At 40.6% G+C, this 13,737-nt stretch overlaps 1 protein-coding gene across 2 annotated transcripts in view; it reads right to left on the bottom strand.

Annotated features, from left to right (window-relative positions):
• hepacam2 (HEPACAM family member 2) overlaps positions 1-13,737 on the bottom strand; it is a 40,481-nt gene that overhangs the window by 14,675 nt on the left and 12,069 nt on the right. For both annotated transcript variants that reach the window (XM_061882572.1, XM_061882571.1), the window contains 3 exons: positions 12,735-12,829; positions 2,584-2,943; positions 2,227-2,514 (listed from right to left, as the gene is read on the bottom strand). In XM_061882572.1, coding sequence (XP_061738556.1) covers positions 2,227-2,514; positions 2,584-2,943; positions 12,735-12,829 — 743 coding nt within the window. The remainder of the gene's footprint in view (positions 1-2,226; positions 2,515-2,583; positions 2,944-12,734; positions 12,830-13,737) is intronic.

Genomic DNA, 13,737 nt, shown 5'->3' with positions numbered 1-13,737 from the left:
GTCTCGTATCAGCAAATTGTTTCCAGACCCTGCCTGCTGACAGCCGAGGACAGACATCGACTACCTCAACACAGATAAAACTGACAGAGCGAAATAACGAGTGTCAGCACATTTATATTCTGAATGATCACGTATTGTGTTTACTGGGGCCGCTTGCATGACCCCTCCCTTTAGAAGCAGCCTCAGTGATGTTAACTAGGGACTTCCCGAATAAATAGAGGAGCACGTGGAGCTGTATCTTAGAGCGTAGGGTGAAACTGCAACTGAGTGTACAGCCCAATACGTGTCTCCTCATGAGCAAAATTCAACTCTGTCTCTGCCTGATTCCTTCTTCTTGTCTAATGTAACAGATAGTTCGGTGTTTGAGCCTGACAAATATGAACACATTTTATAGAGAATAATTATACTTTTAGTCGACTTCAATAAAAAATGACTCCTGTGGAGGCCATCGACATCCAGGGCTGGGAGGTGGCAGTAGTGGGGCGGTACAAGTACCAGGGAGTCCACTTGGACAGCAGACTGGACTGGAAGGACAACAGCAAAGCTGCATACAAGAAGGGCTTAGGTCTTTTAATGTGTGCAGCAAGCTGTTGGAGATCTTTTATCAGTCTGCTGTGGCCCGTGCCCTGTACTTTGCAGTGGTTGTGTTGGGGGAGCAGCACCAGCAAAAAGGGACTTCAAACAGATTGACAAACTGATCCGGAAAGGCAGCCAAACTACTGCCTCTGTACAACAAGATCACTCCAAGTACTTTTAGGAATTGGCCGCAAAAAGTTTTGAACTGAACTCTGGGTGGATTTACCATATTTTTCGGACTATAAGGCGCACTTAAAAATATTTTAATTTTCTCAAAACTCGACAGTACGCCTTATAACCCAGTTTTATTGATTGATTAATTGATTGAAACTTTTATTAGTAGATTGCACAGTTTAGTACATATTCCGTACAATTGACAACTAAATGGTAACACCCGAATACGTTTTTCAACTTGTTTAAGTCGGGGTCCACGTTAATCAATTCATAGTCATTCACGGTGCGCCTAATGTATGGAATAATTGTGGTTGTGCTTTCCGGACTCGAATAATTATTGAATAATTCAACGCAAAAGTTGGGTTGGAAAAATTAACCCAAATTGTTGAGTTAATATAACTACAATAAGGGGTTCGAGCAATCCATTTTTTGGGTTATAAGGGTATTAGTTTAAGTCAATGTCTAGGTTTTCAAAATGCTGAACCATTGTTGGATTGTTTTTCAACAATTAACGCATTTTGGGTTAAAATACTTTTTTAAACGTTTTTAAAAAGTAACTTTTTTCTTGAGGGGAGTTTTATTATGGATTAATCTCATTAACGTTATAATCACGTAACCTTAACTAATCATAACTCAACTTTTCGGTTAAATAATTCAACCTGATAGTTTGGTTGGGAATAACCCAACATTAACTTATCATAACTCAACTTTTTTGGTTAAAGTTAAAAGTTAAAGTACCAATGATTGTCACACACACACTTGGTGTGGCGAAAATTTTCCTCTGCATTTGACCAATAACTCTTGTTCCACCCCCTGGGAGGTGAGGGGAGCAGTGAGCAGCAGCAGTGGCTGCGCCCTTGAATCATTTTTGTTGATTCAACCCCCAATTCCAACCTTTGATGCTGAGTGCCAAGCAGGGAGGTAATGGCTCCCATTTTTATAGTCTTTGGTATGACTAAACCGGGGGTTTGAACTTGCAACCTACCCATCTCAGGGCGGACACTCTAACCACTAGGCCACTTTTAACCAGTTTTAGCCCGCCTCAGGCCACCCCACCCAAGTTGGTCTCCGCAGGACCGCCCAGCACGGATCCACAGGAACCACCCACCCCAGCCACAGGGACCCCAACGATAGAGATGGAACAACCAGCAACCGCCCTGTCGAATATCCTACCTGAGGGTGGGGGAAAATAAAAAATAGTAATAATAAAATATATATCTTAAATATAATAATAATACAAATAAATACATAAATAATAATATAATTATAATTATATATATTAAGAATAAATAAATTAAAATAATTGAAAGAAGATCACAGACATGCTGACACACAAGGTCACTACCCTAACAGCTGGCCGTCTTGCAGCAGTGCGCCCTATGGTCCGGAAAATACGTTATGTTGTAAACTGAATCATAAAAATATGACTGTATTTAATAATAAGTATAGCGAATAATAATGGAGGTGTCCACTCACAGTAAACGAGGAGTTCCCCGGCACTGCTGCGTCGCTCCTGGCTGACGGTGTTGTTGACCACACAGCTGTAACTCCCCCTGTCCTCCTTTCGCACGGGACTGATCAGCAGTGTGGATTTGTCTTCGGAGAAGTGGTACCTGTCGCCCACACCCACAGGGACATTGTCTCTGAGCCACTGAAACGCGACCCTGGTTCCTCTCTCCACTGAACAGGTCCAGGTAACGTTGGCCTGGTCCTCAACCACGGCGTGTGCCGGGTTCTTCTCAATGACCGGGGTGGAGACAGGAACTAAAGGGTAAATATAAAGGTGGCTCAAAAACGGTGAGGCATGGGTTAAAGGGGAGAAGACTTACTTACCGTCCACTGTTACATGGACCGTCCTCTCCTCCCTGAAGACTTCCCCGGTCTTGTTATGAAACTTTATATTGAGGTTCAGCTGGTAATCCCCCTCGTCGCGCAGGTTCAATCTCCGTATCAGCAAGGACACATTGGGCTCTCTGAAGAGGATGCGGTTGCGGTGCGTCATGTCCATGATGGTGGACTCTTTGGTGAAGCTCACCAGCGTGGTCCTGATGCCGTCGGTGCTGGTGTGGGACCAAGTCCCCTGGATCTCAGCCTGGTCCAACTGGAAGTGCGTCTCCACGGGCAAGTCCAGAGACTTCCCCTCGATGCCGTGGCGGATGGTCGAAGGGACGTGGATGAACTCCAGGTGGACTTCTGTGTGGGGAGGGATGAGGAGACGGTTGAACGCTCAAAATCCGATATGAGGCGGTCGTTGGGGTCCGTTAAGGCTTAGTGGCCACATGTGTGGACAGCAACTTTTAGCTCTTATTTCCAAAATGGTGTACACTACTGAATTGGGGTCTTATGGTCACTTATGCGGACACTTATACTGCCATCTGGTATCCATCTATTTTCTACCGCTTGTCCCTTTTGGGGTCACGGGGGGTGCTGGAGCCTATCTCAGCAGCAGTCGTGCGGTAGGCGGAGTACACCCTGGACAAGTCGCCATCTCATCGCAGGGCCAACGCGTATATGTGTGTGGTGTATATTTTTGTGGATGGATGTTTGTGTGCAAGCCTGCAGTGTGTCTCTGTCGGGAACACTTAAAAAACTACTGTCAGTAACTATAGTTGGCCGCTACATCAGTAAGTGCAAGTTAAAACTCCACTATGCAAAGCCAAAGCCGTTTATCAACAACACCCAGAAACGTCGCTGGCTTCGCTGGGCCTGAGCTCATCTAAGATGGACTGATGCAAAGTGGAAAAGTGTTCTGTGGTCTGACGAGTCCACAATTAAAATTGTTTTTGGAAACTGAGGACATCAAGTCCTCCGGACCAAAGAGAAAAAGAACCATCTGGATTGTTATAGGCGCAAAGCTGAAAAGCCAGAATCTGTGATGGTATGGGGGTGCATTAGTGCCCAAGGCATGGGTAACTTAAACATCTGTGAAGGCACCATTAATGCTGAAAGGTACATACAGGTGTTGGAGCAACACATGTTGCCATCCAAGCAACGTTATCATGGACGCCCCTGCTTATTTTAGCAATATGTAGCCTAAAATATGAGAAGGGAAACTGTTGAACAACTTAAGCTGTACATCAAGCAAGAATAGGATATAATTCCTCTTCAAAAATGTGTCTCCTCAGTTCCCAAACCTTTACTGAGTGTTGTTAAAAGGAAAGGCCATGTAACACACTGGTAAAAATGCTTTTTTTGCAATGTGTTGCTGCCATTAAATTCTAAATTAATGACTATTGGCAAAGAAAAATAATGAAGTTTCTCAGTGTGAACGTTAAATATCTTGTCTTTGCAGTCTATTCAATTGAATATAAGTTGAAAATACTTCGCAAAAATCATTGTATTCTCTTTTTATTTTCCATTTACACGTGACAACTTCACTACTTTTTTGTGGAAGTTGTGGTGAAGTTTCGAGCTGCATCCTCTTCCCCAAGTGGTCCACATCCTCAAACTGTAGCGAGTTAATATTGACCCAGCTCAGGACAGGACCTGTCTTTCAAGATAACGTCCCACTAAACAAACACGCACCTTGCTGTCTGTTTCAGGCGGTTGCCAGGGAGCCTTGTGTGTGCAGGTAACACACCACACAACAACTTTGGAGCACAAGTTGTGTTACATAAGCACCATTAATAGTTGATGTCCCTTGGCAGGACAATTCTTCACAGCTTCTGATCGCTATCTTTTTTTTTTTTGGTCTGGTAAGTTGAAAAATGGAGCGGAGCAGATTTTTGTGTGTGGTTGTTTGGGTGGCAGGTGGAGCTGAGAAGCGAGCAGCATGTGAGTGGGTGTCATGCAAAACTACTAAAATCTCTCACTGTTTGCTCACATTGCAGTCTCCATCGTGTCCTTTTTCACGTTTGTTTTCACTCAAACCTTTTCATGTCAAACTTGGCGTATTGGGGATGTAAACAAAATGTAAACAAAAATCTATTCACATCTGAATCGCGAGTTAAAAAAAAAACAAGTTTCTTCAATGAAAAAAATATTTTCAAGTAAAAAACAAACAGGTTTCTCCAATTAAAATAATGATTCTCAGGTAAAAATAACAACTTTTTTTTACAATTAAAGAAAAATATTTTCAAGTAAATAAAACTAGTTTCTTCAATTAAAAAAAGATTTTCAAGTTAAAAAAACAAGTTTCTTCAGTAAAAAAAAAAAATTTTTCAAGTTAAAAAAAAAAGCCGGTTTCTTCAAATAAAAAAATTATTCCCAGGTAAATAATAAAATAATATTTTCAAGTGAAAAAACATTTCTTCAATTAAAAAAACATTTAAGTAAAAAAACAAGTTTCTTCAATAAAAAAAAACAACATTTTCAAGTAAAGAAAAAAAAACGGGTTTCTTCAAATAAAAAAAATATTCTCAGGTAAATAAAATAATATTTTCAATTAAAAAAAAAGTTTATTCAATTAAAAAAATTCTAATAAAAAAAACAAGGTTCTTCAATAAAAAATGTTTTTTTCAAGTTAAAAAAACAAATTTCTTCAATTAAAATTTTTTTAAAGTAAAAAACAAGTTTCTTCAATTCAAAAAAACATTTTCTCTCTCTCTAGCATAGCGCGGTTGGTAGAATGTAACTTAGATATTGGGTTTCACTATGTAAGGTGCTTTGAGTCACTAGAGAAAAAGCGCTATATAAATATAATTCACTATTTTTTTTTAAGTTAGTTAACTGAACTTTGTTGACATTTTAGGAGTATTTAGAGGGTTTATTATTTGAAATACACACGTTCAAATTTCAGCAGACACATTAGTGTCGCTGTCGGGTCGGTATCGCCGATACCAGCCTGAATTTTGCGTGGTATCGGATCTGAAATAAAACCGGTGGTATCCATGACACCTGCCTCTTCTCGTGTCTTCCTCTAATACAGTTTGTCCCCTTACTTCCTCTTCCAGCTGCTGTGTTTCTCACAATGACTTCACTGCCGTTATGCACTCAATAATACTTGCAGTTTCACTCTCTCGGGCCTGCAGGCCAGTTTCTGTGTGGGTGTGTGTGTGCTTGTGTGTGTGCTCGCGTGTGTTGTCACAAGCAGACGTGTGCCTTCGTTTACACCAGCTGGGACGCAGTGAAAAGACAAAACGAGGCAAAGTGTGCCGAGCCCGCTGCTCAACTGTTGTCCCCAAACAAGACGGCCATTGTTGTGGTCATACACTGCAGTGATGGGGGAGATTAGTGACACACACACACACACACACACACACACACACACACACACACACACACACACACACACACACACACACACACACACACACACACACACAACACACACAACACACACAACACACACACACACACACACACACACACACACACACACACACACACACACACCTGTATTTGATACCTTCTGGACACCTGAGAAAAATGCCTACCTCTTTAGGACCAGCCTTACTAGATATATAAAGATGTGTATTTACAACATTAATAATATATACAAACTATGTAAATATAAAAAGGCTTGTTGTGAAAAAGGAGTTGGAATTTCACAAGAAAAGGGTCACAATTTCACAAGAAAAACTTGGAATTTGGGCAATGTTATGATAAAAGTTGTAATTTTACTCTACGCAAGTCAAAATGTCACAAGAAAAACTGAACGTGTGCAATATTATGATAAAAGTTGGAATTTTACTCAATAACAGTCGCAATTTTACAAGAAAAGCTTATAGTTTATATATCAATGATGAAATATTAACATTGCAACACATGCCAATACGGCCTTTTTAGTTTACTAAATTGCGATTTTAAATTTCCCGGGAGTTTCGTCTTGAAAAAGTTTGTGTAATGATGACGTGTACGCAAGACGTGACGGGTTTTTAGGAAGTATGAGCGCTGCACACACACACAGCTAAAAGTCGTCTGCTTTAATGGCATAATTACACAGTATTTTGGACATCTGTGTTGCTGAATCTTTTGCAATTTGTTCGATTAATATTGGAGAAGTCAGAGTAGCAAGATGGAGTTGTGAAGCTTTAGCCTTTAGCCACACAAACACATGGTGATTCCATCCATCCATCCATCCATCCATTTTCTACCGCTTATTTCCTTTCGGGGTCGCTGGCGCCTATCTCAGCTACAATCGGGCGGAAGGCGGGGTACACCCTGGACAAGTCGCCACCTCATCACAGGGCCAACACAGATAGACAGACAACATTCACACTCACATTCACACACTAGGGCCAATTTAGTGTTGCCAATCAACCTATCCCCAGGTGCATGTCTTTGGAAGTGGGAGGAAGCCGGAGTACCTGGAGGGAACCCACGCATTCACGGGGAGAACATGCAAACTCCACACAGAAAGATCCAGAGCCTGGATTTGAACCCAGGACTGCAGGACCTTCGTATTGTGAGGCAGACGCACTAACCCCTCTGCCACCGTGAAGCCACATGGCGATTCCTTGTTTGAAATTCACGGAGTTGAAACTCTCCTATAGATCACAGCGGACATGGATCCCGACCACTTGTCAACCAGCAGGTTTCGGTGAGAAAATTGTGGTAAAAAGTCGCTTCTAACCGGAGATCAGCTGAGCTTGCGCCTCCCGTACAGCTGCGGTTGACTTCCCCGAGACACTGCGCGTCAACAACCGGCCGTGGACGTACACTTCTGACTATCAGGTACTGTTAAACTCACTAAAACACTAGCAACACAATAGAAAGATAAGCGATTTCCCAGAATTATCCTAGTAAATGTCTCTAAAAATATATGAATCCGTCTCAATGCAACGCGATTGCGTTTTTCTTTTCTCAATCAATGTTTATTTATATAGCCCCAAATCACAAATGTCTCAAAGGACTGCACAAATCATTACGACTACAACATCCTCGGAAGAACCCACAAAAGGGCAAGGAAAACTCACACCCAGTGGGCAGGGAGAATTCACATCCAGTGGGACGCCAGTGACAATGCTGACTATGAGAAACCTTGGAGAGGACCTCAGATGTGGGCAACCCCCCCCCTCTAGGGGACCGAAAGCAATGGATGTCGAGCGGGTCTAACATGATACTGTGAAAGTTCAATCCATAGTGGCTCCAAGACAGCAGCGAGAGTCCCGTCCACAGGAAACCATCACAAGCGGATCAGCAGCGTAGAGATGTCCCCAACCGATACAGGCGAGCGGTCCATCCTGGGTCCCGACGAGCGGCCCATCCTGGGTCTCGACTCTGGACAGTCAGTACTTCATCCATGGTCATCGGACCGGACCCCCTCCACAAGGGAGGGGGGGACATAGGAGAAAGAAAAGAAGCGGCAGATCAACTGGTCTAAAAAGGAGGTCTACTCAAAGGCTAGAGTATACAGATGAGTTTTAAGATGAGACTTTTCTAGTCCGTCGCTATCAATATCCTCAAACACAAATCTTTCATCCGCTCTCAAATTAATGAGGAAATTGTCGTTTTCTCGGTCCGAATAGCACTTTTTGTTGGAGGCTCCCAATATAAACAATGTGAATATGTGAGGAACCCTCAACATGTGACGTCATCGTCTGCGACTTCCGGTAGAGGCAGGGCTTTTCTTCAGTTGCAAACTTTATCGTCGATGTTCTCTACTAAATCCTTTCAGCAAAAATATGGCAATATCGCGAAATGATCAAGTATGACACATAGAATGGACCTGCTATCCCCGCTTAAATAAGAACATCTCATTTCAGTAGGCCTTTAAACTCTAGGCAATTTTATGAAAAGAGTTGTAATTTTAGTCCACAAAAGTTACAATTTTACAAGAAAACTTTAAATTGTAGCAATATTATGATAATAATCGGAATTTTACTTGGCAAAATGATGACAAAAGTAATTTTACTCAAAAAAATGACACTATTTTACAAGAACAACAAAAACAAAAGTCTGAATTTTGTATGAAAAATGTCACCATTTTGCTTTAAAAAGTAATACTTTTACATAAAAAGTAATAATTTTACGAGAAAATATTAAAATTATTATCGTTTTACAAGAACAAAATAATTGGCAATATTGTGATAAAAGTCAGAATTTTATATAAAAAAAAGTAATAATTTTACATAAAAAAAGTAATAATTTTACGAGAAAATATTGCAATATTATAGAAGCAGAAAAAATATGAGAAATTGTTCCCAATTTTATGAGAAAAAAGTTGACACCTTGGGTGAAAAAGACAACTTTTAGGTATTTTTCCCCAAAAAATAAATGTTTTTGTTTTTTATTTACTTAAAATTATTGCAGTTTGTTTCTATACACATATTTATTTATACTTTTTTTTATATTAATTTTGGCCAAAGGAACGCATTTCAATTTCTTACACTCACTTGTTATTTCATATGTTGAACAGAGGGGGAGAACTTCTAAAAGCGACACAGTCAATTTGAAAAATCCCTCCTTTTTTTGACCACCCTCATTTTGATGGATGTCACCAGCAGGGGTGCAAATGAGACATTCTCTATTAGATGCAATGTTATTGGGACCATGATTTATGCCATCAGTTGTTCACACCTCCTCATATGGAAGATACTTTTCCTTATTCATGTCTGAAGAAGGGTAGAAGTACAAAACACACACACACACACACACACACACACACACACACACACACACACACACACAGGTTATTATTTGGAATGGGGACCAAGTTTTTATTCGTGACTTGTGGGGACCACCTTTTCTAATTAGGTAAAATGGCCACCGCCCAGTTAGCTCATACACGTTTTTACATCTCTGGATTGATAAAGTAATATGCTGATCATTCTTACTGGGGACCCTGGGGAAAATAATTAATATTCTTCATGGGACCAAATTTGAATGATTTTGCATAATTCACACACATTTGTTCGTGACTACTGAGGACCATTTAAAAAAAAAGTTCACACTCAAACTAACCAGTAAACAAGTTTGATGGGCCAAAGCTTAAAAATCACTTAGGCATCTTCAGAATGGATCTGACTATCATTTGAAAAGGTTTCTCTTTAGAGGACCTGTTTTTGTGTCCCCATACCGTCAGAGGTCCCCTAAAGGTGAGTGTGTAAACCGAGCCATGTCCCCATTAAGTCAGCATTGCCAGAACATACACACACACACACTTACACTAATGAGGGGCATACACACACTTTCAAACAATAGCAAGTGAAGACACCTGCCTCTTATCACCCGCACTAGCGTGGAAGTTGTTTGGCTGGTAAACAGAGTCAGACGATGCATGTCCAAGCCGAGTGGACCTCCATCCTCCGAGGGACACAAACATGCATATCTCCAACATGCTGAACAATGTTACATTAATGCACTGCTCCTCGACTACTTTCAGGAAAAAGAAAACATTCGGAGCCCCACTGTCCGCCCCGGCTATAAATAGCGTCATTTGTCAATGAAATTGGGGTGTAAGCACATTTCTACATAGCATCGTGTCCTTATCAACGTGCAAGACAGCTAAAGAAAGAAAACTTACAACAAAGAATACATTTATAAAAGCTACAAAAAAAAAGGAATAAAGCTTTTTTTTCAAATCAAAAAGAGGAAGTGAGAATTAATGGCGATAATGCATAGTGCACAGTTTTTTTCAAGCTTGGTTTAAAGCGTGATACTGATAAAGTCTGTTCCCTGGAGTCATTATTTTAAAAAGGACTAAGTCAGGGGTCCCTAAACTACGGCCTGTGAGCCGGATACGAGGAAAGTCCAAAGTAAAATTTTTTTTTTTTAAATATCTTATTTTATTTTTTCAAATATTATTTTTAAATCAGTCCTTTATAATCCATTTTCTACCGCTTGTTACTCTTGGGCTTTCATAGCTGCTCAGGCAAATCATACCGTCTAAAAATGCATTTTCCCATCGATAACATGACATCATCGCACTCGCGCCGCAGTGTCGGTCTCTTTCATTCAATTAGTTTGTGAGGAATATATATATATATATATATATATATATATATATATATATATATATATATATGTGTGTGTGTGTGTGTGGAGGGGGGCAGGCCCATCTGGGCCATCTACGCACCATTCCGCGGCAGGCCCACAGGCCACGCCCCCCTCCACAATATACATGATATATATACAAACCCCGTTTCCATATGAGTTGGGAAATTGTGTTAGATGTAAATAGAAACGGAATACAATGATTTGCAAATCATTTTACAACCCATATTCAGTTGAATATGCTACAAAGACAACATATTTGATGTTCAAACTGATCAACATTTTTTTATTTTTGCAAATAATCATTAACTTTAGAATTTGATGCCAGCAACAAGTGACAAAGAAGTTGGGGAAGGGGGCAATAAATACTGATAAAGTTGAGGAATGCTCATCAAACACTTATTTGGAAAATCCCACAGGTGTGCAGGCTCATTGGGAACAGGTGGGTGCCATGTTGGGTATAAAAACAGCTTCCCAAAAAATGCTCAGTCTTTCATAAGAAGGGATGGGGCGAGGTACACCCCTTTGTCCACAACTGCGTGAGCAAATAGTCAAACAGTTTAGGAACAACGTTTTTCAAAGTGCAATTGCAAGAAATTTAGGGATTTCAACATCTACGCTCCATAATATCATCAAAAGGTTCAGAGAATCTGGAGAAATCACTCCACGTAAGCGGCATGGCCGGAAACCAACATTGAATGACCGTGACCTTTGATCCCTCACAATGCACTGTATCAAAAACCGACAACCTCTAAAGGATAATACCACATGGGCTCAGGAACACTTCAGAAAACCACTTTCACTAAATACAGTTGATCACTACATCGGTAAGTGCAAGTTAAAGCTCTACTATGCAAAGCGAAAGCCATTTATCAACAACATCCAGAAACGCCGCCGGCTTCTCTGGGCCCAAGATCATCTAAGATGGACTGATGCAAAGTGGAAAAGTGTTCTGTGGTCTGACAACTCCACATTTCAAATTGTTTTTGGAAATATTCGACATTGTGTCATCCGGACCAAAGGGGAAGCGGACCAACCAAACTGTTATCGACACAAAGTTCAAAAGCCAGCATCTGTGATGGTATGGGGGTGCATTAGTGCCCAAAGCATGAGTAACTTACACATCTGTGAAGGCACCATTAATGCTGAAAGGTACATACAGCTTTTGGAACAACATATGCTGCCAACTAAGCGCCGTCTTTTTCATGAACTCCCCTGCTTATTTCAGCAAGACAATGCCAAGCCACATTCAGCACGTGTTACAACAGCGTAGCTTCGTAAAAAATGAGTGCGGGTACTTTCCTGGCCCGCCTGCAGTCTAGACCTGTCTCCCATCGAAAATGTGTGGCGCATTATGAAGCGTAAAATACGACAGCGGAGACCCCGGACTGTTGAAAGACTGAAGCTCTACATAAAACAAGAATGGGAAAGAATTCCACTTTCAAAGCTTCAACAATTAGTTTCCTCAGTTCCCAAACGTTTATTGAGTGTTGTTAAAAGAAAAGGTGATGTAACACAGTGGTGAACATGCCCTTTCCCAACTACTTAGGCACGTGTTGCAGCTATGAAATTCTAAGTTAATTATTATTTGCAAACAAAAAAAAAAGTTTATGAGTTTGTACATCAAATAGCTTGCCTTTGTAGTGCATTCAACTGAATATGGGTTGAAATGTATTTGCAAATCATTGTATTCTGTTTATATTTACATCTAACACAAATTCCCAACTCATATGGAAACGGGGTTTATATATATATAGTTTTAGACTTAAAATCATTGGTACTTTAACACACTAAGTCTGCCACCAACAAAGTACTTTTTTTCCACATAGACCAGGGCTCTGCACACTTCTGCTAAAAAAAAACAAACAAAGGATGGCACTTTGATATTTGTATATATCTTTTTAATTGTGTAAAAAGCCTTAAAAAGGTAAATACGCTTTTTGCTCTATTTCCCATCAAGTAGGATGGGAAATAGCCCTTTTAGCACCCCCTGACTGAACATTTTGTTCACAGATCTACAGAAATAATTCAGTTTTGTTGTGGAAACTACCAGCAAACTTCCTCCCTGCGTCTCCGAGTGACCAAAGCCAAACAATAAGTCAACTGACCTGTCAGCAGGACCAGAAGCCAGCAGATGTCAAGCACCATTCTTCCTGTGGCCTCCATGGCATCGTTATCCTCTTGTGCGACTTGTGTGGTGGCGCTGGAGAGAGGAGGCGGGAGGTAAGAGAGCTGTTTTGGTGACTACATTTGCCAGGGAAATGAGAGTAGCCACGTTCAGCCCCACCCATGTGACGTCACATGAAAGAGGAGGAAGAAGAAGAAGTCTACCAGGCTGAGTGACACACACACACACACACACACACACACACACACACACACACACACACACACACACACACACACACACACACACACACACACACACACACACACACACACACACACACACCTGAGGCTTCATTTGGTCAAAGAGAAATTGAGACAAGGGAGTGTCAAGAAATAGTTCAAGTGATCACACCAGCTGTCTAAGTCCACCCTAAGGGAGCGGGGTAAAGTAGAAGAAGAACAATAACAGTTATATGGGTAAGCTTGTGAGTGCTTAATTAAAAAAAAATATATACAATAAATTCCCCTTTTAAGGGAGACACTCGTCAAATTGAAAATAAATACGCATCTTGACGACATTTGCATATTGTTTAAACCAAAAAGAAGTGAAAAAGTCTACAGCAGGGGTGCCCAAAGTACTTGTTTCTTCTTGCTAAGCCTTCTGGGTAATGTAGTACATCACTGGTGTCACCACATTATTCTATGTGGCCCCAAGAGACTGGAAAAAATGGGTTTCAATAAAATCTTTTTTTTCTGCAAAATTCGTTCTTTCAATTTTAACACAAAAAAATGCTTATTTTAAACTTCAATATTATTTGATCGTGCCAATTATATTACATAATATCAATAATCAATCAATCAATCAATGTTTACTTATATAGCCCTAAATCACGAGTGTCTCAAAGGGCTGAACAAACCACAACCATATCTTCGGCTCAGATCCCACATCAGGGCAAGGAAAAACTCAACCCAATGGGATGACAATGAGAAACCTTGGAGATG

This window comes from Nerophis ophidion, linkage group LG21 (genome assembly GCF_033978795.1).
Source record: "Nerophis ophidion isolate RoL-2023_Sa linkage group LG21, RoL_Noph_v1.0, whole genome shotgun sequence".
Classification (NCBI taxonomy): domain Eukaryota; kingdom Metazoa; phylum Chordata; class Actinopteri; order Syngnathiformes; family Syngnathidae; genus Nerophis; species Nerophis ophidion.
The sequence above is the reverse complement of the archived record's forward strand: the minus strand, read 5'-3'. Positions and strand labels throughout refer to the sequence as shown.